The sequence below is a fragment of the Corvus moneduloides genome, chromosome 9 (assembly GCF_009650955.1).
Source record: "Corvus moneduloides isolate bCorMon1 chromosome 9, bCorMon1.pri, whole genome shotgun sequence".
In the NCBI taxonomy this organism is placed as follows: Eukaryota; Metazoa; Chordata; class Aves; order Passeriformes; family Corvidae; genus Corvus; species Corvus moneduloides.
Genome location: NC_045484.1, coordinates 7,444,398 through 7,465,653, shown reverse-complemented (window position 1 = coordinate 7,465,653; position 21,256 = coordinate 7,444,398). Strand labels below are relative to the sequence as shown.

Sequence of the window (21,256 nt, the reverse complement as noted above, 5' to 3'; positions counted from 1 at the left end):
TCGAGGGATGGGGCTGAGCCAGTGCAAGAGGCAGTGATTCCCATGCTTACAGAAAACACACAGGCTTTTACCTGCCTTTCATCCCTCCCTGCCCAGGAGGCCACAACAGCAGGAGACTGAGGGCTGGGTGACCCACCAGCTCCCACCCCACACTCCACGGCCAATCTGGCTCAACAAATTCATGTAGTAGTACCCCAAGACAGCCTCTGCCTCCCGCCTTTCCATAGCCAGACCCCCATGCTGTGTCCTCCTGGGACCTGGCTGTCTGCACAGCCCTGGCACCCATTGGTTCATGGCCCAGGAAAGCTGCGAGTCCCACGTGGAGGACAAGAGGCTGGTGGGATTAAGCAAAATTCTCTACTTGCCCCCGCCAAGTGCTGGAGATTTTGCCAGCTGAGCAGTCAGACTGGCAGAAAATACCAGCTTTTTACCTGGGATTTTTATTTGTAACGTAAAGGGTGTTTGGTGGCTCCTGTAAGACGAGCCCAAGGGCCAGCACAGTCCTGCTGTGCCAGCTCATCCCCCACATCCCGCTCCCTGACGGCACTCCGGTCATGCTCCACTGAGCCATGAGGTCTTTCCAGAGGATTCACAGCTCTGTTCCCTCCAGAGCAGCTGTGGGCTGCTGCAAGGCACAAGGAGGTGCCTTGTGAAACAACCAGGCTGATTTAATAAGGTCAGATGGGAGAAGAAGAGCATTAGCAGGGGCTGCTTTGACTCTACCCCAGTAAATCCCTTGTTTGCTTCTCTCTGAGGCAGGCAGCCACACTCAAATATTTTTTAGCTGTACTTCATGCTAAATTAAAGCAGGAGCCACCAAGAGAACTCAGCTTCTTCCTGGCCCCACTGTACCCCAGCCCGGGCTGGTTGACGGGCCATGCCTGTCCCCCTCTTCCTGCTGACCCTCTCAGTGCCCAGGGAACCACAGGGGGTTGCTTTCCCCAGCTGCTTGCATTCCCTTTGTTCAGGTTCAGTGTCTAGGTGGATCTCCACAAGGAGCGTTTCTGGGTGAGTAGAGGGCTCTCCAGCCCTTCAGAAGGAAGCAAACCAGCAGGATTGGATGCAGACCCTAAGATTCACACTGGGAAATAAGGTGGCACAGTTGACAGTGAAGGTACCTGCCGGTGACAGCTCCTTGGCTTAGTGGGACACAGTCACCTCATTGCTGGGGGATGATGGTGTGGCTGGCAGAGCCATCTGTATGCACAAATCCCATCAGAGACAGAAGCTGGGGCTGCGACAGACATCCCCAGCCCGGGCCAGGAGCTTTCATGGGAGACTGGATGCTCACATGAGGGTGCACACCTTTGTTTTCCCTGCCTCCCATTTCAGAGCAGCAGGGGAACAAAACACTTCAGGGATAGGAATAGGGAACTGGCCATGGCCTGATGGCTGGGACACAGGGTGGGCATGAAGGGGCTGGAAGGACAAGAATTCTCCCAGCCTAAAGGTGAGACACTGGCCACCAGAGCTTGGGCTGTGAGTTGAGGAGCAGAAGCACCGTCAGACTGCTCCATATGAGCTGTTGGCTCCAGGAGGCGAAGCGTGAGGGTGAAAGACCTGAGGCTCTCGCTGGAAGAGGCTGAGGGTCAGAGGAGAGGGAGCTGAACCATCAGGCATGTGTTAACTCCCACTGAGCTGCACCACACTGCAACACACGCGCTCACACCAACTGCTAGCAGCTCATCCTCCAGCAGGAGCTGGTGGAGGAATCCCACAGGGAACCCAAAACACTCTAGGCTGGAAATCACTACTCGCAGCAGCTCTTATTTTTAAACATAGGTTGCAGCCCTTATTTACCAGCAGGCACAATGTTGTCGGGAGTGGTGACTGCGGATGCCGCGCTTGCCTTTCGCAAAGTGAACCTCCTGTTTTGACTGCAAGCTAAATGATGCTCAGTTATTTGGGGAGGAATATTTCCAGCTACACAGTGTGAGCCAGAGTTATCAGCCAATTAAGTATTTATGGCCAATTCCATTTTCCTGGCAAGATACTTGGAAAGCAAGCACCAGTCACATCAGCGCAATGGGTTAAACTGTGCTCTTCTACAAACGCCTCCATGCTGACCTACCAGAGCCTGCACACACACAAGGCCTGTAAAAACTTCTCTTAAGGCTGTGCTTGAAAACAATCCATCACCAGACAGTGTGGTTTAAACACTGCAGCAGTAACTCAGCCTGTCTTCAGGGAAGCATCAGCAGAGCATGAAGCAAAAGGCCAGGTGCTCCCAGCCCCGCAAGGAGGGTTAGCTGTGATGGGGGCTTCACGTGGACAGGCTGTGCTGTCAGCTGTCACCAGGTGAACATCTGGGACAGCTCTTCACTGCCTGACCCTTGCCAGGTGGATCTGACTGACAACCACATGCAGCATCTCTGCCAAGTGCTGATTTAACCCTGGTTTCCTGCTTATCCAGCATGGGCCTCTAATATGCTCCTCTCTTTCCTTAGAGAAAGACTTAGCTCCAAACTGGATCCAAACCCAAATTACACCCTTCAGGATGCACCAACAAAAGCAGAAACAAAAAAAAGCAGAGACCAAACCAAACCCTGCTGCCTACCCCATATGTTTGGACAGCATCACCACCAGCCTTCCCCCACCACTTGAGTTCAACAACCAGCTGCATACAGTGTGACACTCACTCAGCTTCCCCAGCTGACACCCACCCACTCTTCTCTGGTCAACTCCATCAACAATTTTAGGGCAGACTCCAGCTTTCACAAGGAAATGTCAAACCAGCACAGTGGTATGGCAAAGGACAAACCTCTTAACAGCTTCTGTCTTTGTTTTGAGCCTGTAGTGGGTTATTTACAACACTCTCCAATTTCTGTGAAGTAATGCTTAACATTTAGGGAGCATGCAGGAGCCCATGGATGGCATGTACCGCTTGAGTCACCCTCCTCCTGTCACAGCATCTGCCACAGACCAGCCAGTCACTTGGATGCTGGTTGTCATACATCTCCCAGGGCAGCCATTCCCCCTTCTGGAGCATCCTCAGCTGCTGACACAGGGCCAGGCCCCAGTGACCAAGAGGGTCACTGCAGCCTTGAAAACTGCTGGGCTGTGATAGTGGGTGAGAGAAGTCAGCCTAAACAAGGAAAGGGAAATACTTCAAATGTCACGGTAACAGTGGGAGGTGAGAAACATCTATTTGTTCCTAGGTTATACCACATTAACTGTGGTCACTCAGTTCACCTTCCTGCCCTCACTGCAGCTGGTGTTAATCCAGGGATATTTTCTTAGGCTTTTAAGTGGTGTTTATCATCGTAGTGGAGAGACAGCTGATGGGTCACCAAGCTCACGAGGACGGGAAAGCTGTATTCCAGATGCATTGATATGCCTCAAACGTTGTGACCAGTCACCAAGGCATGACCACAGCTCAGCCCCTGTGTGTCCAGCTCCTGGGGAGGTGCTGTGATTTTTAAAAGGAATACAACCTTCCAAAAATTGGTGTGAGAGAGCACCAAGCCCTTACAGAATCTCCTGCTTTGTGCACACTGTACACAAAGAAGAGAGGCAAAGGAAAGAGAAGGTGCAAGTATTGTCTTTAAAACCACTGCCAGCTCAGAACACGCTGCTGACCTTCAACAGGGACCGCAGAGTAGCTATTCTGGTTTAAGCTAATTGGTACCTGAAACAAAAGACAGTGCAAAACTGGTGCCAGGAAATAAAAACGGTTCTCTCCGATGCTCTTAGCGAGAGCCTGCAGCGCGTGACGCCAGCACAGCACCGCAGGTAGGAAAGGTGAACTTTTCAACTGCCTCAGCTGCAGCCTCTCTTGATGGACATTCCAGGACAAGAAGCTCCAGCTCCAGCCCACTGGCTCTCCTGGCAGCTCCCGTGTGGCCACTTCAGCACGGCGACTTGTGCCGTGCAGTTGTCTGCAAGCCACTGTGGGCGCTTCTGTACATCACACACACATTGTACAGACACACTGAGCACTGCCATTCTTGACATTGAGAAAAAATTTCTCTCTTGACCAGAGAAAAAACCACTTCTTCAGGGGCAAGGGGCTGCCAGTTGCAGTCTCTGCTGAAGGGGGCCCTTGGCTGAACACTGAAGCACAGGGCACTAAGTGTTCCTGATGACAAAGGGCTGATCCCAGGAAATGAGTCATCCCCTGAGTGACTCCTGTCAGTTTAAGTGCACAGCAGGACAATGCATCCTGGCATCCAATATTGTGCCAGCCCTGATAAGCCACAGCGAGGCAAGAGCTAGACCCACACTTGAATCCGAGGGCTCTTGCCATACTCAAGAATATTTGCCCATTCTTCTCTGCTGAGTATCCCAGGAGAAGAAAAGATCTTTTGAAGGAGATATTTTAAACCTAAATGTGATGCAGTATGAAAATTTCCTTGTATAAAAACTAAAAGAGGATATAAAATGCTCAAAGAGAGAGAGACTGGTGCTGCCACTCTTGTTAGTTCTGGGATATTCTGCTTTGCTCCCATTCATGAATAATTTTCTGTGAAACCTGTGTCTGAATGAGTCCTCTTGTACATTAAACATCAGCAGTCCTGGAGCCAACACCTGCCCAGAGTTGTACCAGCCTAAAGCAGGTACCCTGCACCTACAGAGACAGTTTGGAAAGCAGAGGGGTGTGGTTAAAAAGCAGTGTGCTTTTTAAGGCCATGGAGATTCTTCCAGAAGAAGCAGTCTTGGGCCACCTGCTCCAGACATGGATCTTACCAGTCCCACTGGGTTCTTCTGCTCCAGGACCGTGTGTCACTCCCGTGCCAGCTGCCAGCAGGCAACACTGGTTGTGCCTGACAGCCTTGGACAACACACACAAACACCCTGCTCCCAGGGGCTGCTCTCCCAGATGGAGGAAATCCCACTGCTCACAGCAATTCACAAATGAAAAGCAGACTGGTTTCTTTAAATATTATTTATTCCTCAAAGTGTACAACTAGAATATAAAAATATTCCTCGGTGAAAGCAAACCAGGAAAGGACAGGAAATTAAGGCCAAAGGAAAAGCATTTCACTGTTCCAAGGGAAGAAGCCTTCAGAGACAGAGCTTGAAGACTCCTCAAGCTTGGAAGTTAAGGTCGTATTTCTGTATCACAGAAACTTCCTATAGCAGGTCCATAAGTCATCGACTTCATTGTGACTCATAACCTGATGGAATGGGTTTCTAGTTTGTTCTCTTTGAGAACCCAATTACTTCAAGTGCATCACACCAGTAAATGAAATCAGTGCAGTGCTTTATTTATTATTAGGCATTTGTTTTTCTTTATTGTGACTACATTACAGCTGCTACAAATACTCCAAGCAGCTGAATTAAAACAACACACTTTCTTGAATATTTCCAATCTCTCTAAGCCTTGGTATTTTTCATGTTCTCCAATACTTGGATTTTTCTGACTAATGAACTCTTCCAATTGCTGGAAAATGTTGAATGCAATTAGTACTTCAATGCACAGCCTCAATGTACGCCGTGCCTAGCAGCTGGGCACTGTAAAAGAGTCCAGTGCTTGGCAGAAGAACTAGAAATCCAGAAGATAAAAGGGAGATTTATGCACACTCCCACCAAGGCCAAATGCAGAATTTAATTGGCAAGGTGAGCAATAAAGGGGCTCCAGAGAGAGCACTGAGGTTATGGCCCCAGTACAACTCACAAAGCAGTAACGAGTTCCCAGGCTAAAGAATTACAAATTACATTTGGTTCCTCAGCTCACACTCCCCCATGCCAGCCTGCACAACGTGATCAAGCCACTCTATTCCTTTGCTCCTCTCAGTCCAGTTTTACCTCTTCAAGGGGAGATACAAATCACTCCCTCCAGCCCTTCTGCAATTTCATCCAGCCTCTGCCGGCACTCCTCCCGCAGCTGCTCCAGCTCTCTCTGCAGGCTGGCCTCCCTCATCTGCAGTTCTCTGATCACCTCTGTAGCACTGACAGCTGAAACAGGCTCCTTGGATACCTGAGACTGACCAAAGCCCATTTTGCTGGCAGGATGTTTGTTTCTCAGCACCAGCCTGCACGAACCATGCATTTTATTTTTCTTTGGAGCATGAATGAATGCAAGACCTCTCAGCTTCACTTCAGCGCTTTCCTGTATCTTTCTAGTGGCGGCAGAGAACCCTTCCTTCTGTAGTTCTTCTCTTGCTGCCACCTGTAGAGGGAAGAAAAAGAGCAGGAAGGGAAGAGTAGGGTACATTTCTGTGAAAAAAATCCTCCCGCCAGGAAACAACACAAAACATCATGCTCAGACTAGGACGTACCAGAAAGAAGAGCCAACTGTTAGTGTAAACTAAAGTGTGTGGCAGTGAAAACTGAATTAAGCTAACATGTGCTTTCAGTCAGGCAGCAGCCTCAGTAACCAGAAAGCTGCCTGTAGTCATTTGTTTGCCAGTCCAGCAGCCCCTCCAGTGATGACTTACTCACAAGGCCTCTGCATGCATCCTTTTTACTGGGGAGTGGGTGGTTTGGCTTCAGAGCAAAACACACGCAGCAAAAAGGGACACCCAGCAGAGTGACCTTCATTCCTGTCGCGCTTTAAGCCACCAAGCTGTCATAACAGATTAATTGCCTCGTGAATAACAGCATTATTTCAGTTTGTAAATGCTTTCTGCACTTGGCAATGCTGAAAAGTAGGGGGGACAATCGTAAGCTAGTGATTCCTTAACTCTCAATTCTCATTATGGGGTAACAATTAGGAAAAGGAAAATAATGGAGCAGAGACAAAGAGGCAGAGGCCAAGACCAAAATGAGTACCAGGCAGCACACTTTCACTGAAGACAGGCCCCAATAAAATAAAGCTTTTTTCATTACAGCATCACACTCTGGATGATAAAAGCAATTGTATATACTGGGATTTTTCCAAAGCATTTGATTTAATGTTCTCTAACAATATGATTTGAAGAACTTGCAAGATGGTAGTTGCCCTGCCAATTTTACTAGTGGATTAAATATGAATTCAGTGACTCATCTCAAAATGCACTTGTCAGTGGGGAAACATCTGTAAAAGAGGCACCCTGCTAAGGCCTTCAGGGAAATGGTTCTTGGCCCAATGGGATTTCCCATTTCTGCTATGGCAAAAAGCTGCCAACTCAACTCAGTCAAAAAGCAGCAAAGTTTCTCAAAAGCAATGCTGCCTCTGCAACCTGCACAGATCCCAAAGCTCTCCTGAGACTTGTGTGCAGTTCTGGACTTCACGCCTCAAAAAACCACAGGGAAACAGAGAGTAGGATTCACAGCAGGTCACCCAACGACCCACAGGCCAGAAAACTAACCTTGGAAAATGAAACTTAGAGAGTTCAGAATATTCCATTCATGAAGACAGATACGTAATTTGTTTTAGTTCCTAAAAGAAACTGGAAAAGAACGTGGTAAAGATGAGACTTTGCTGACAAAGCCATAAGAAGATCAAATGGATGAAAATTCCAGTTAAGATATTCAGCCTCAGAGTAAGACATTGTTTCCTACTGTGAGGATAATGAATCATGAAATACTTCACTGCAGCTCCAGGGATGAATCCTTTGGCCAAAGCTCAGCTCAGGTCAAGCTCAGAGCTAATGATAACCCTTCCAGCCTTGAAACTGCTCTGCAACCCCTCCCTTTCCTGCCTGTGGGTGAAGCTGAACAACTCCTTGGGGTTTTAAATCTGCAGATCTGCATTAAGATATCAGTACCTTACAGATCAGGGCTTTGACAAGTTCCCTGTAAAGTCAGGGATATTCTGGCAGCTCTCTGAAGCACCAGAGATCAGGCAGAGCTCAAAGCAGCACCAGCTGCAAGGATAAGAGTCCTAAGGTAGCAAAGCACCTGCAGCATTTCCCACTGTCAAGCTACAGCTGTTCAGGATCAGACCAGCTGCTGTCTGTGAGAAAAAAAGGATTTTTCTTCCCCAGATCAGTGGGGAAGGTTTTATTACTGAAAAAAGTTCAGAAGGTTATGACATACAGAGGATCAGTCTTCATTCTCTTACAGTGGAACACTGCAGGTGCGATGGCTGCAGTCACAGTTAAATTTCCCCACTGACACCAACTTCATCAGGGCTTCACTCACGCATCCCACATCTTCCTTCAGAATATCTTCATGAGTTTTGCAGCCAAGTAATTAATCCTCTCCATAGTCTTCTGATGAGTTATTCTCACCCCTCAGCCTCCGCTTAAAGAAGATTAAGAAAATCAATCACATCAGAAAAGGAGTAAATTTCTCTGAATTTTTACCAACACATTAAAGGCTTTATCGATGCAGAACCATCTGCTAAAGGAGACCTCTGTTGATTAAGGCATTTGAACAGAGAATTGAAGCTGAGAGAAGTCTGTCTTTGTCCTTGTCCAGGAACCAGGGGTCCCTCTTTATCATAATCCCCGAGGAAGCCCAGGGACATCTCTTGCTGTTGGCTGTAAGAATAACTGAGGTGCAATTCTCTAACACCACTTTAGAAGGAACAAAACTGAAAAAATAAATTCAATGTTATCTGGTCTTCCCACAGCCAATGAATAAATGGAAAATGATGTTTGCACAAAGTGGATTTAACAGTGGAATCCAGGATGGGAAAAATTTCCCGTTAGTTACAAACAACAACATCACTCAGCAAACAGAGCCCACAAAACGTTATTTATTTTTCACATTAAACTCAAGCAGAAGCATAGTAGGGCTGTAAAAAAGCATTCCTAATGAAACATAGGTTTTCATATCTCCACCAGTCAAAACTGGAGAATTTTATTATCCATTAAACAAGGCACATGATGGAGGAGCAGCATGCTCCTCTCAGCACTAAGTGAGTTGAGTTCTAACCCATAGCAGGGTCAGGAATTACTATAGGGAAGCAGGAGCAGTTGTAAGGACAAGGACAACAGCCTTACAGGAAGGAAAACAGAAGTGTAACAGAACCTACATCCAAGTATCAGAAGGGTGTTGCACATGCTATCTTCTATAAAGAGGACCAGCATTTCCTGGGATAACATTAGATAAACTGGAGAGGGGAAATTTTTTTAAATTATCCATATTAAATAAGATAACAAGTTCAGCAAAGCACTATTTATTTCCTATCAGCACACTCTGGAATTGGAAAGCTAACTCCAATTCTGTTCTTCTTGGAAGGCTCTGCAAACATATGTATGGCCACAAATACTCTTGTTGCAGTTTATAGATTTCAATTGCTAAAAATCTCCGAGGGTTACTTTCAAGCAATATCCTCTACTCTTCACATCCTGAATGCTTCTGAAAATACTCAATAATCTCCCCCTGTATGGTTAATTGATGCACCTTAACAGCTTGCTGTCTCCCATTAGTCAGCACACAACGATTATTCTACTCTGCAAAACAATCTCAATAGACCACTTTGTATTAAACAAACATATTGTAAAAGATTAGGAGCCTCAGCATTTTGTGCCTGCCCATTTCTATCCCACAGCTCTGCCTTTCAGTCTCAATCTACCAGCTGGAATTTGAATTCCCAATTAGGTGCATAGTGCTGTCTGAAAACTGCTGCACATCCTCTCCAAATAAATACAACAACATGATAATCATCTCTTCCACTTGTACAGAACCATCCTCATCCCAAAGGAACCCAGTGCACTTTGAGAAAATCCACTCCAAACACAGAGGGAATCAGCATCTTCAAACTGACACATCCCCTGCTCTGCAGCAGGTTGGGTTCTCCCTTCCAGCTCTTCATCTCACCACGTCACCGACTGCTCTTTGGGACAGGACAGGGGCCAAACTGCCCTGAGCACTCTCAAATGCTCTCCTTTAGATAACATCAGTCTTCAAAAGGTATTAGGAACTGAAAGCTAACAGGAAAACTGTAATGACTGTCATGTTCTAACAAGAAGCCAACAAACAAGTGGAGTTGCAGGGAGCAGTACTGCATCTTAGGTCAGACTGAAAAGGGACTTCAAGTGACAGCCAGCCTGTGCTGTCCTCCCCAAACCTGGCACAGTGCAAAGGGCTGCAGTGTGCACAGGCACAGATACTGCCAGCATACCCACAAGCAGGAATGTACAAAGGAATAAGCACTACAATAAAACAGATCTCTTCAACACTGGCTGGAGGGTGGGCAGAGAGAAGTGGCCTCTAGTCCCCAGCATGGTGGAACCAAGCCCGGCAGGACATCCATCAAGCATGGAAGGGATTTGCCATCTCCCTGGGACATCCCTGGGATACTGCGTTTACAAAACCATTCAGGCTGGCATCTGACTGAGGAGAACGCCCAAGTCAAAACAGAAAAGGATGGGCCCAGTACAGAGCTGGACAGGGGAACATCCAAAGGGGAAGCACAACCAAAATCCAGGCTGAGCAGGCAGCTTGGTTAATCCACCATGGTGGATTAACTTTTGCACCAATGCACAGAAGAGGCTTCAAGCCTGCAAACACCATGATTAACTTCCCAGCACTTCTTCAGCCCAGCCTTCTCTGAAATGGCTTCTAACCAAAGACAGTTGTCTGAATGAAAAGGATAGCCAGTACTATCCCAGCTATTTTCAGTCCTGGGGATCCTCTGGCTTCGAATAAATTTCGTAACAACGAGTTCAGTGGGTAAATCATGGCATAGGTAACATGTTGCATATTTTGAGTAAGCTGCCTTCCAGTTTCATTGCATCTTCCACAGTTTTGAGGCCAGAACAGTGTTACCAAGATTCACCTCCCCTGGACGAGTGACAATTTGCCATGTGGACAGCCCCAGTCTTTCTGCTGCCCATCTTGTGAAGCTCTGCTTCCATCAACTGCTTAGATGCCCTACACACTGAGCTCACCTGATCCCTCCTCAAAAGGAGACCTTCCAGCCCCTCAGCTCCCTCACATTTGCCTGCACTTTTCTGGTAATGAGCTTTCCAGAGCTCTCCATTTCACTCTATAGGGCTTGGAATCATGCCAGAGAGGCTGATCTCTCTCACATTTTTAATAACTCACTAATAAAAAGTGCAGTAAAAATTACGCACAAATTGGTTCTTTTTCTGCTAAAAAGCAAGCTGAACGTGAACTTCTTCAGAGAGAATGTTACCAACACGCAAGACATCCCAAAGAGATGCTAAGAGATCTAGATAACCACATCCTGTTACTTAAATCATTTCCAGTAATGGCCTAGTGAAAGTGACAATCTTCCAAATGCTGGAAGTCAACGTTTCAGCTTTTTAGAACTTCACATGGCAACCTGAAAGCCTCAGAAAGTGAATGAATGCTCTGCCTCTCAATTACATCCTTGAAGGAAGCCACTAACAAGAGATGGAGGTTTAAAAAGCAGCAGCAAGGAAAGGTCCAAACATCCACTTCCAGGAAGAGGAGGAGGACTCATAGGAGCATTTCCATTTTATGATTGTATTGTTGCCAGCTTCAAAGAAGGAATAGCAAACCAAACAGCTGGAGTTTCTTTTGAAGTGGATTATAAAGACCAGAATCATGTCATTACTTTTAAACCCCAATCTCTTCATATTATTCTAGGAGTTTTGCAGGAACAGCTAGGACAGCATTGTTCAGAAAAACACTCTGCAAAAGCCTAGAAATGGCACATTTTCTGTCTCCAGTCCTATCTGTCCACTCCTCCTCTCATATTTCTCTGATGAACAGGGAGAAGACCCCACATGCATACATGATGAAATACAAATAATCCTTGCCAAGCTGTACGGATACTACACACTGTGATGACTGCCTCTGCCAGAAAATACAATGAGCCTGGGAGCATCCTTTGTGCTCCTAGATGCAAGGAACAAACAGAAAAATCTCAGATCTTGTCTTTTGGGGTTGGGGAGTGAAAGGAAATTAGGAAATATAAACAGATACAATATCCAAGCCACCAAGTCATGCTCCTTTGCCATCAGGGCATAATAACCCAACACATTTGATAAACTCTGAAAACACCAAACAGCATTTGACTTGCAGAATTTTGTACTCCTAAAGGATGCTCATTTCCGAGTTTCATTTTAAACCTATCACGTCTCAGAAGGCCCCTGTGCCTGGGGAGTTGAAAGGATGAAGTGAAATACTACACGCTTGGCAATATAAGATTAATGAAGGGTGAGACTGCAGGAGTGGAAGAGACTCGCCAAACCAGTCGGTGCACTCACCACGCCCTGGCCCCAAACAGCTCCCCAGCACATCACAACATCTCAAGCATGGCTTCACCAGCCTGGAAGAGCTACCCAGAGCTCTCAGTCTCCATGTAAACTGAGCAGACTCTAATTCAACAGACAAGCATCAATTTTAGATAAAGATCTGTAAGTAAAAAATGAAAGCGGTATAAGCACAGAGATATTGCCATCTCCCCGAGGCTGCGGGGCGGAAATCCTGACAGCTGGGCACTAGAAACCAGGAATAGCAAATTAACACTGATTTACGAGCTTTCTGTTTCCAGAGTGGAATCCAAATCAGTCCAGGGGCTGAGCCTTACAAGCACTTGTCTTTAATCAGTACAAACACTTTATAAAGGATCATTATTTATACCTTGTATTGCCTTAGTGTTTTTTCCCCTACCACCCCCTAAGAAATGCCTTGCAGAGCTGCAATCCCAGCTGACAGTCTATCTGGGATTCAGAGAACAGGATACAGAAAACAGGATAAACAAGGATTTGCAGACTACTTTTAGAAAGTCCTCCTTGACAGCACTAAAAAACCATCAGCAAGTAAAAAAGAAAAGCGCAAAAGGAAATAATAAGCAAGAGTACCAATAACATAGTGGAGGGAAGAGCAGAGTTCACTCTAAGCACAGCAGCAATATCTGTAAGTATTAAATAAAAGTAGAATACAATCAAAATAGTCACAGGGATCCCACAATTCCCACCCACAACCCCTTTGTGTTCCTATACAAGGATTTCCTCACTGTACAACACGCATTCTGCACCTTGCTGCACATGGAGCAGCACTGAAAAGCAGCACCCAAGAAGATGCCCAAGCAGAGTTTGCCTCAAACATCATCAGGGATTGCAGGAACTGAACATGCCAGCACTGCTTCTCCTTGTACAGAACAGAAATCAGTAACTTAAGGGGTCTGTGTGACCCCCAAAGACATAAAACCAAAGCTTTTTTCACACATAAATAGGGTGAGGGCTTTAGCCTTCTTTAACAAGAAACAATAATTTGGCTGGGGCACCAGTTTCTTTTAACAAAAATGTTTACCTTTTTTTTTTTTTTTTTTTTTGGAACAATGATAGTTAAGGATAAATGCTTTCCTTCCTTAGCTGTAGACAGTGACCCATTCAGCCTCAGAGGAGCAGAGAAAGGCACTATTTCAAGGGATGCTGTGAATGCATAATTGACAGAAAATCAAGTCCTGCAGCTCCTACTGCTGGGAAAAATTATAGAGCGGGGGGGACAGGACCCTGCAGGCCCTATGAAGTTCAAACATTTGCTGAGAAGGAAAATCAGGCCTCCAACCTTCAGAAAATAATCTGCTGCTTATGTACAAAAGCCCACAAGTTAAAGCAAAAGCAATATCTGAAATCAGCTGTTCTGGAAACACCACAACACTGAGTAAGCAGGTGTTTTACTACAAAAAATACCTTACCCTAATTTCAAATTCTTGTCTTATAGCAACTTGCCCAAATGTAATTTCAAGCCTCTAAGAAAGTTACAGTTAGTACTGCAGCTCTATAAACCTTGTCTCATTGAACCAAGCTTCTCTGCTGTCAGCTTTCAAGGGTTTTAATTTTCTGCTGCAATTTCTACACACTCAAGACTAACCAGTTTCAAAAAGCTAGAAACCATCACTTTCTATTTTAATAGCTGAAGACTTCCCACACTGTCCTGCCTAAATAAGGTTTCTTTCTTCTCATGAGATCCTTGATTGTACACAAAGAGACTTGAAATAGCCCATTTAATGCCAATGCTCATGCATTTGTGGATTAAAGTCATAATAAACTGTTTGAATAGTCTATCTATCACAAAGCACAGGCTACAGTCTCTCACCTGGTAATTTCTGCAATGTTCTGCTACATTTTGGTGAACTACGGGGTCTCTTCTAGAAACATAGTGTTGGGTTTCTAAACACAGACTCCAGCAGATCAAAATACTACCCTATCACTGCACTACCTCAGCAGTGAAATCCAATTATGATTAAAAACACGCCTTTCTCAGCAAGTTCCACCTCAGCCACTGGGTCTGCTTATACCATCTTTCATCTAAAGTCTAATACCCTCAAAATTCCACTTCTGCCTAGGAATTTGCAGAACACAGTCCAGCTATGAACTTTGCCTTGGTTAATTACACTTTTCTCACTTCTCAAAAAGCCAGACCAAATGAATTCCTTTATTACCCTTCCTTTAATCCTTTCTAACCTTTCAACCATTTCCCACCTGTGATGGTGGTGTAAGTGGTGCCAACACATTTCATTAAACTCTGAATTGTGATCTGTATCTTACCTACCATTCAATGGCCAGTGGCAGATCGCAACACTTAGTTGCCAATAACCCAGCAACTCTTCCATGACCCATTACCCACTATTTCCTAAGGCCATGAAATGGAAAGGTTTCCATATAACCAAAATCAAACTGGCTTGAGGTACAGGAATTGGTACTTCTTACTAAACCCACCCCCCAGCAACAGGAAGAAACTTAAATAATGTCTTTTGGCTTAACAATAATTACAGCAGCTAAAGCAAAATTGCACCTTAATAAAACCACTAATTTTTAATATTCGTTATTAGTTCAGCATGAGAAAAAAATCTCAGGCCTTTGGAACTGGTGGTGAATAAATGAAAGGGGTGATCCCAAAGTAGTATCAGTGGGGACATTATTTGTCCCATAAACTATGAAGATATTTTAGAAGGGCTGTAAAGCTAAGCTATAGCAACTGACAGAAGATGTAATTATACAAGCAGCTGCACTCCAAATTTTGTCGGGATCTGCAATTTCCTGCAATTAGGGAGGAATGTATGCATCTCCAATCTTATGCATTTTAAAGCAAGACATTCACCATCAGAATGCTCCTGGTGCACCTACTGTTACTCCAACACAAACTGACAGGGAAGCCATGGAGAAGCTGGTTACCTATCTTATCTAGGAATAGATGTTATAACTACAAATACAGTTCTAATGCCCAGAACGCACACAGCTGCATCTGAGGAGAAGAGCTGCCACAGCCTGGCAGGGCACTGCTGCTCCCTGCTTCAAATTAAACATCAGATACTGCAAAGCACTTCCTAAGCCTTCAGATCAGCATCCACACTGTTCTCTCCAATGGAAAGATGGTGAGGAAGCACAGTAATGAAAAGTTAGATGCTAATTAAAGCATTTGACTCAGATAATTTAATAACGAGGAGTGACCTGATCTTGTCAGAACAGATAACAGATTTTCTTAGGGTTTGCTTGGTTTGTTTTGGGAGCTTTTTACTTTGGTTTTTCTTTAAGATAATCCAATGGGTCTGTACTTAAGACTCATGTCTCTAAATTCATTGATGGGAGTCAGAAAAGTCAATTTAGCTTAAGATAAAGGAAAAGGATACAGGATGAAGAAAAGAGGAGAGAACAACATTAATATTTTTCAGAGTCTTTACCAGAAAAATACAAATACCCCTCCAAATATCAGTACGAAAGCACACAACTGATAAAAGCATTGCCTGTGTGCTGAGCCTACAAATAACTACGACAGGGGCAAAGCCAAGGGGAAATGAATCCTGTTAGGCCTGAGAGCAGCTGAACTCTGTGAGAGCTGCACAGTGAGCCCATGTGACAGAGCTGCTCAGGGTCAGGGCTGCACCCAGCTCTCCTCCTGCCATGGAGCTTCACTCCCTGAAGAGATGCATCGAGGCAGCTCCTCCAAGGACAGCCCTCGGGACGGATCCCTAAAGGACATTCCTGAGGCAAGCAGCTCAGAACTCAGGCAGCTATGCTGAAAGCCTCATGAGATCCATCCCTCTTCCACAGAGCTATAAAAAAGTATCCTTGCTCAGGGGACACCTTAGCACTCTCTAAAACTCCCCAAGAGGAGGTTGCAGCTGGGTGGGGATCAGCCTCTTCTCCCAGGTAACAAGCGATAGAACAAGAGGAAACAGCCTCAAGCCTGGGGGCGTCTGTGTTGGATATCAGGAAAAATTTCTTCACAGAAAGGGTTGTCAAACACTGGAACAGGCTGCCCAGGAAAGTGGCTGAGTCACCATCCCCAAAGAATTTAAAAGACATGTAGATGTGGCATTAAGTGACATAGTTTAGTGGTAGATTTGGCAATGCTGGATTTGACTCCGTGATCTTAGCAGGTTTTTTCAATCTAAATGAGTCTATGATTCCAAGATTCTGTTCCATAATATTTTCTGTACTCTCTGTTTCTGATTTTTTGGCATATGAAATTCGCTTCCCAGTGGTTAACTTCTGAGAAGAACAACTGAACTCAAAGAAAAAAACAAATAGGAGTCAAAAATGTAATTATACTACTGCAGCAACTCTGCAGATCCAGACAAGGACAGATCTTAAAATAATAAATGGTCTTCAAAGAAATTTCTGCACCACCTCTGCTCACCTGAAGAGGATGCCAGCACAAAAAGAGCAGACATGAAACTTCAGCAAGAGCATCCAAGCTGACCAGAATCCTGGGCTCTGGAGCCAGGAGCTCACCTGAACCTCTTCAGCTCCTTCCCAAGAAGATATGCAAGCCTGCCCCTCGGGACAGTCTCTACTCTGAGGAAGTGGGACAGCTCCTAGCAGGATCATCAAACCTGCAGACTCTTTACCAGCAACTACACTGAGACACAACCCAGACTTGTGAAATTCTGAATGCACACCACAGGAAGTAAAAGGGAAAAAAACCCCTATTTTCTTCTCCAAATTAGAAATCTTGAGCATTTACAGTAATTTAAAAAGTTCCATTCTACCATTCCAGCCTTTCATAACTCATTTCTTTCTAACTATAGTTTTATCTCTAGACTTTCCCAAATCTTTGAATTCAATTAGAAGATCACAGAAATTAAAGTAGGAATAGGCACATACTGAAAATATATGATATGAAAACCAGAATATGCCAGTGTAAGTAATTTAGACACTTGCAAAAAGGCTGCAGTGCTACTCTGAAAAAGACCCTGACAACTACAAATTACAAAGGAAGGCAACAGACAAGTATTGCTTTGGATAATAAATTGCTCACTTACTTTTCAATTTGTTCTACCAAACTTTTATCTTGGGCAGCGGAGACAAACACTGATGACAGATCATCTCAGATCTAAGTGGCCTGCAGAAGCTTGGAGGGTCCCACTCTGCTTTTAGAATACTTTTATCACTGTGCAACATGAAAGCAGCCACTTCAGAACGAGTGCTGCTTGTGCCTTGCACCTCTCTATATTATCCTGCTTCAAGAGAACAGGATGTGAAACTTGAAATTCAAGCAGTGGGGTCCTTGTATAGACAGCCAGCAAAAGGCATGTTGATACAAACCACTCCTAAAATATAGAGATGAGAGGAAGGCATTACCACCTAGTCATACAAATTTTCAGAAAAGGGTTTTTCTTATCCAAGAATTACAAATAAAAAGAAAACAAAAAAATCCCCCCATGACTTATAGGGAATTTTTTCACCTCCAAACTGGTTTCATTTCCAGTTAGAAAATACTCCCTTGTCCCTTCCAGGGGCTTTGTATGACCACTGCAGAATCCCCCAGCACCCAGCCCTGTACTCTTCTCCCTGCTTTTAGGGAAGGCAGGAGTCATGCATCCAGAGCAGTAAAGGTCATTCCAGCAACACAGCCTATCCACAACTATGGCACGAAGAAAATGAACTTTAACTCCCAGGTGGAGATTTTCTACAGGAAACATTTTCAGAGTTTCAGTGCAGACATTTTCTAAAGCCACTACTCTTCAGATGCATTCAGCAGTGTCTATTATCTCACAATCTGAGGGTGAGTAGCAGCTGTAGGTGGATGTGAGGCTGCTTGGGTGGCCCCTGTGACTCTTGCCGCAGTTAAAGGCCAGGCCCTGCAAAGGGAGACAATCAAACAGCTCTCAGGGCTTACAGAGAGCCAGTAAAATGAAGCAAAATGATGAGTTTGGAGCTCAGAAGCGTACTAAAGCTTTATTTAGATGCATTTCTGGCTGGAGAGAAGATATGTGACAACACTAAATTACAGGTTTACTTTTATGTCAGCTCTTCTACAAGCACAAGGGACAAAGACAGAAACAAGGTGGATACTTTTTTCTCTTATGATCAAGTAACCTTGATTTCAGGCAGACAACTGAGAGAACAAGGCCAAGGTTTCAAGAAAAAAGGAAACAAAGTTAAGCTTTGAATGCATGAATGCAAATAATCCTTCTAAAAGCACCTCTGTCAACTCACCAAAAAAACCCAAAAAAACCCCAAGCAGTGCTGCAAAGCACTCAATGACCCCAGCTCCCGCTGGCAGAGGGGGAACCCATCCCCACAGTCTGCCTAGAGCTGCAAAGCAAGCCAAGCACCTCCTGGAAGTTACTGACCCCAAAACCCACTCTGAAAGGTTCAGTAAAACACACTAATAGTGTTTCAGGGAGAGCTATCTAAAATACAGCCTCTGGCTGTGGTGTTTAACATGGCCTCTGTCAGCCAGAATTAGCTATGACCCCACGGTGCTGCCCTTGTGGAGGACAACATGTGTTGTAGTGGCTCACCACTGGCAAGACAAAATCCAGCAACCTTGTGGCTTCTGGTACCTCAAATCCCACCCTCAGCCTCCAAGCTTTTCAAAAGATAGTGGTGCTGGGACCTGTGCTTCCATATCTTGTACATCTGAGCCCTGCAGACATTCCTAGTCTTCATCCTTGTTTTATTCGGTGCTTTAACTGTGAGAACCTAAGTGCTACACTTATTTCTTTAAAATGCACTAAAACATTTACAGTGGCTACAAAACACATTCTCTCGTTGCAATGGGGTTTTTTTACACTTTATCATTAAATAAAGCTCATCTAAAATTTATTGGAGTATAATTCTCCAGCTGCATTTATTACATGTTTCATTGCCTTGGTCAGTATCCAACATCTTCATAAATAATGCAAGTAAAATATTAACACTGGTTATTTATTATACTTTAACTGATCCTGTCACCTAAGCAAACATTTTGGCAAAGGAAGGGAAAGCAGCACCTTCTGGGAAGCAAGAAAAACTTTCACCCACGCACACCTAAACCCCAGAGTTCTGCACACAGAACAGGAGACGGCACTCAAGTTTTTAATGTTCCACTCCTCCCTAAGGAGCTGGAGTCTTTTAGCATACATAAGCCCCATGAAAAATGTCAGGCTAGGTAATTTATTTTCAGTTACAGTTTTTGTGTGTGTTTGAAATCAGTTTGCTGATTTAGCCACTGGTACACGGAGTGCCTCTGTGTCTCACACAGCTCGGCACTCATTCAGCAATCTGCACAGTGAGTTGCATCTGCAAACGAAGAATAAATACTTATCTTTCCAACCCTTTGTATGCTGCAAGCTTAACATTGACTATTCAAGTCTGGCCAGCCTACACAGAGTTCTCAGAAGCAAGCAAGAGACTTTCAGAAAATCTCCCAGCTCTGCTTATGTGCAGTAACTTTCCTCATGCACACCAGCCCTAAACCAGGGTAACTTGGGACTTCAGGTCTAAAGCAGATTTTAGATCCTGCTGTCAAAAGGAGAACTAGATGCACAGGCATGATTCCTTTCCTCCTTCCATCACAAGAGAGAGCACACTGCCTTCCATGAACAATCACTTGGATCTCTACATGCACTTACCAGAAACAAGCAGCCTCGGATCTCCTGCTAGGAATATTGATGAGTGAGAAATAAACCAGTGCAAGAAAATACAAGAGCAAAGAGTGAATATAAAGATCAGGATTTACTTCCTACTGTTTACAGCAGATTCATGTTTTCTAATAGCCTAAATCTGCCAGAGCCACGGCAATTCCATCAGCAGCAAATTAAATCCTACATTTAACTAAATAAGAACTGCACATAAGAGCCAGTAGACTTGTCCCTCCTTGCCGTCCTCCTGCCCACGTCCTCCACTGCTCCCTTTGATGGATGTTTTGGTTGATCTCTGTGGGTTTCCTCCCCCTTCCCAAACATCTGGGCCCAGCCAACCATGCACTTCCAAAAGCTGCTCTTGTGGTCTTGCTAGTTCTTCAATTTCTTTTCGCATGAGGAGCTCCACTGACAGCTGCTCAGTGCTCCAGATGGAGGTTTGCAAATACAAAGTGCAACACAGAAGCGTTCTGGGACCAGGAAAGGGAATATGCTGACTGAGGAAATACACCAGCACTGAACCATTCCCTACCACCCCTCCACTTCCTCCACCCCAGACAGCATGGATAATTAACTGCTCACTACACTAACATCTTCATATTAGCAAAAAGCCCAGGGAACTAGAATAAACAGCAGCAACAGCAAAGATGAAATGGGAACAGTGTGCTCACAAAAAAAAAAAAAAAAAAAAAAAAAAGAAAAGGTGGTTTTGACAAGCCTCAGAGAGTTCTTCAGCAAGAGCCCAGCTCTCTTCGCCACAAATCCCTGATTTAAGGCAACAGAAACACAACCCAGCCCTGCACCAGTGCAGGAAGGAACTGAGCCCACTGGGAGCCAGTCCAGCCCCACCAGTGCTCCTCACCATTCCCATGGTGCAGAAAGCAACAAGAATTCACATTTTCCTAGCAGTGGCTACTAGGGACCCACAGCTCCTCATCCCCTCTCCAATCATTATGAGGCATACAGAAAATCTTTGGAAGTGCATTTATCTAAGTAGGTACAATTCAAGTCAATTTTGGTAAGAAAAACAAAAAAACTCAACCACAACCAGAAAGATATAGGACTATGTTCCAGCATCAGCTTCTGGAGCTGCTCCCCTGCTTCAGATTTTGAAGACTTAAATCAAAAGTAATCAAAAACCATTTAGTCTTTTATAAATGTAAGAACCTTAGAAGAAAGAGCTCTCTTTTTAGACTCTACAAGGTCTGCAGCAGTGTGCTGTGATGAGCTGGCAGTGGCAAAATGTTGGAGTGAAATCACAGAACTCTTGGGATGGAGTGAAAGCCTCTCTATGTTTCAGTCCCTACCACCTTCACCTGATTGGGTGCCCCAGGCCATTCCTGCAACCCCTGCACCCGCCCTGTCCCCAGAAAGAGAAAACAAAACGTCCCCGTCCCATACAGCCCCTCCCCAACACACTTGAATTCAAAGGGCATCTCTTCTGACACAGGGCAGCCCTGCATCCTCTCATCCCTACCCGGGAGACAGGTGCAAGGGTTTGGGAGGGTTAGGGATTATTGAATGGAGGGGAGAAGATGGATCAGGAGAAAAACACAGAAACAAACACAGAATGTAGGTTTCAGTGCTCTCCCACTGTGATTAAGGAGGTCTGGTATGGGCCAGGGATTCCAGTCTCGCCTGGGTACTCAG

General features: G+C 45.0%; 1 protein-coding gene across 1 annotated transcript in view; it reads right to left on the bottom strand.

Moving 5' to 3' along the window:
- Positions 1-5,098: 5,098 nt before the first annotated feature.
- Positions 5,099-21,256, bottom strand: part of TEDC1 (tubulin epsilon and delta complex 1) — a 67,669-nt gene continuing 51,511 nt past the window's right edge. The window contains exon 8 of the mRNA XM_032118128.1: positions 5,099-6,112. Coding sequence (XP_031974019.1) covers positions 5,753-6,112 — 360 coding nt within the window. The 3' untranslated portion in view covers positions 5,099-5,752. The remainder of the gene's footprint in view (positions 6,113-21,256) is intronic.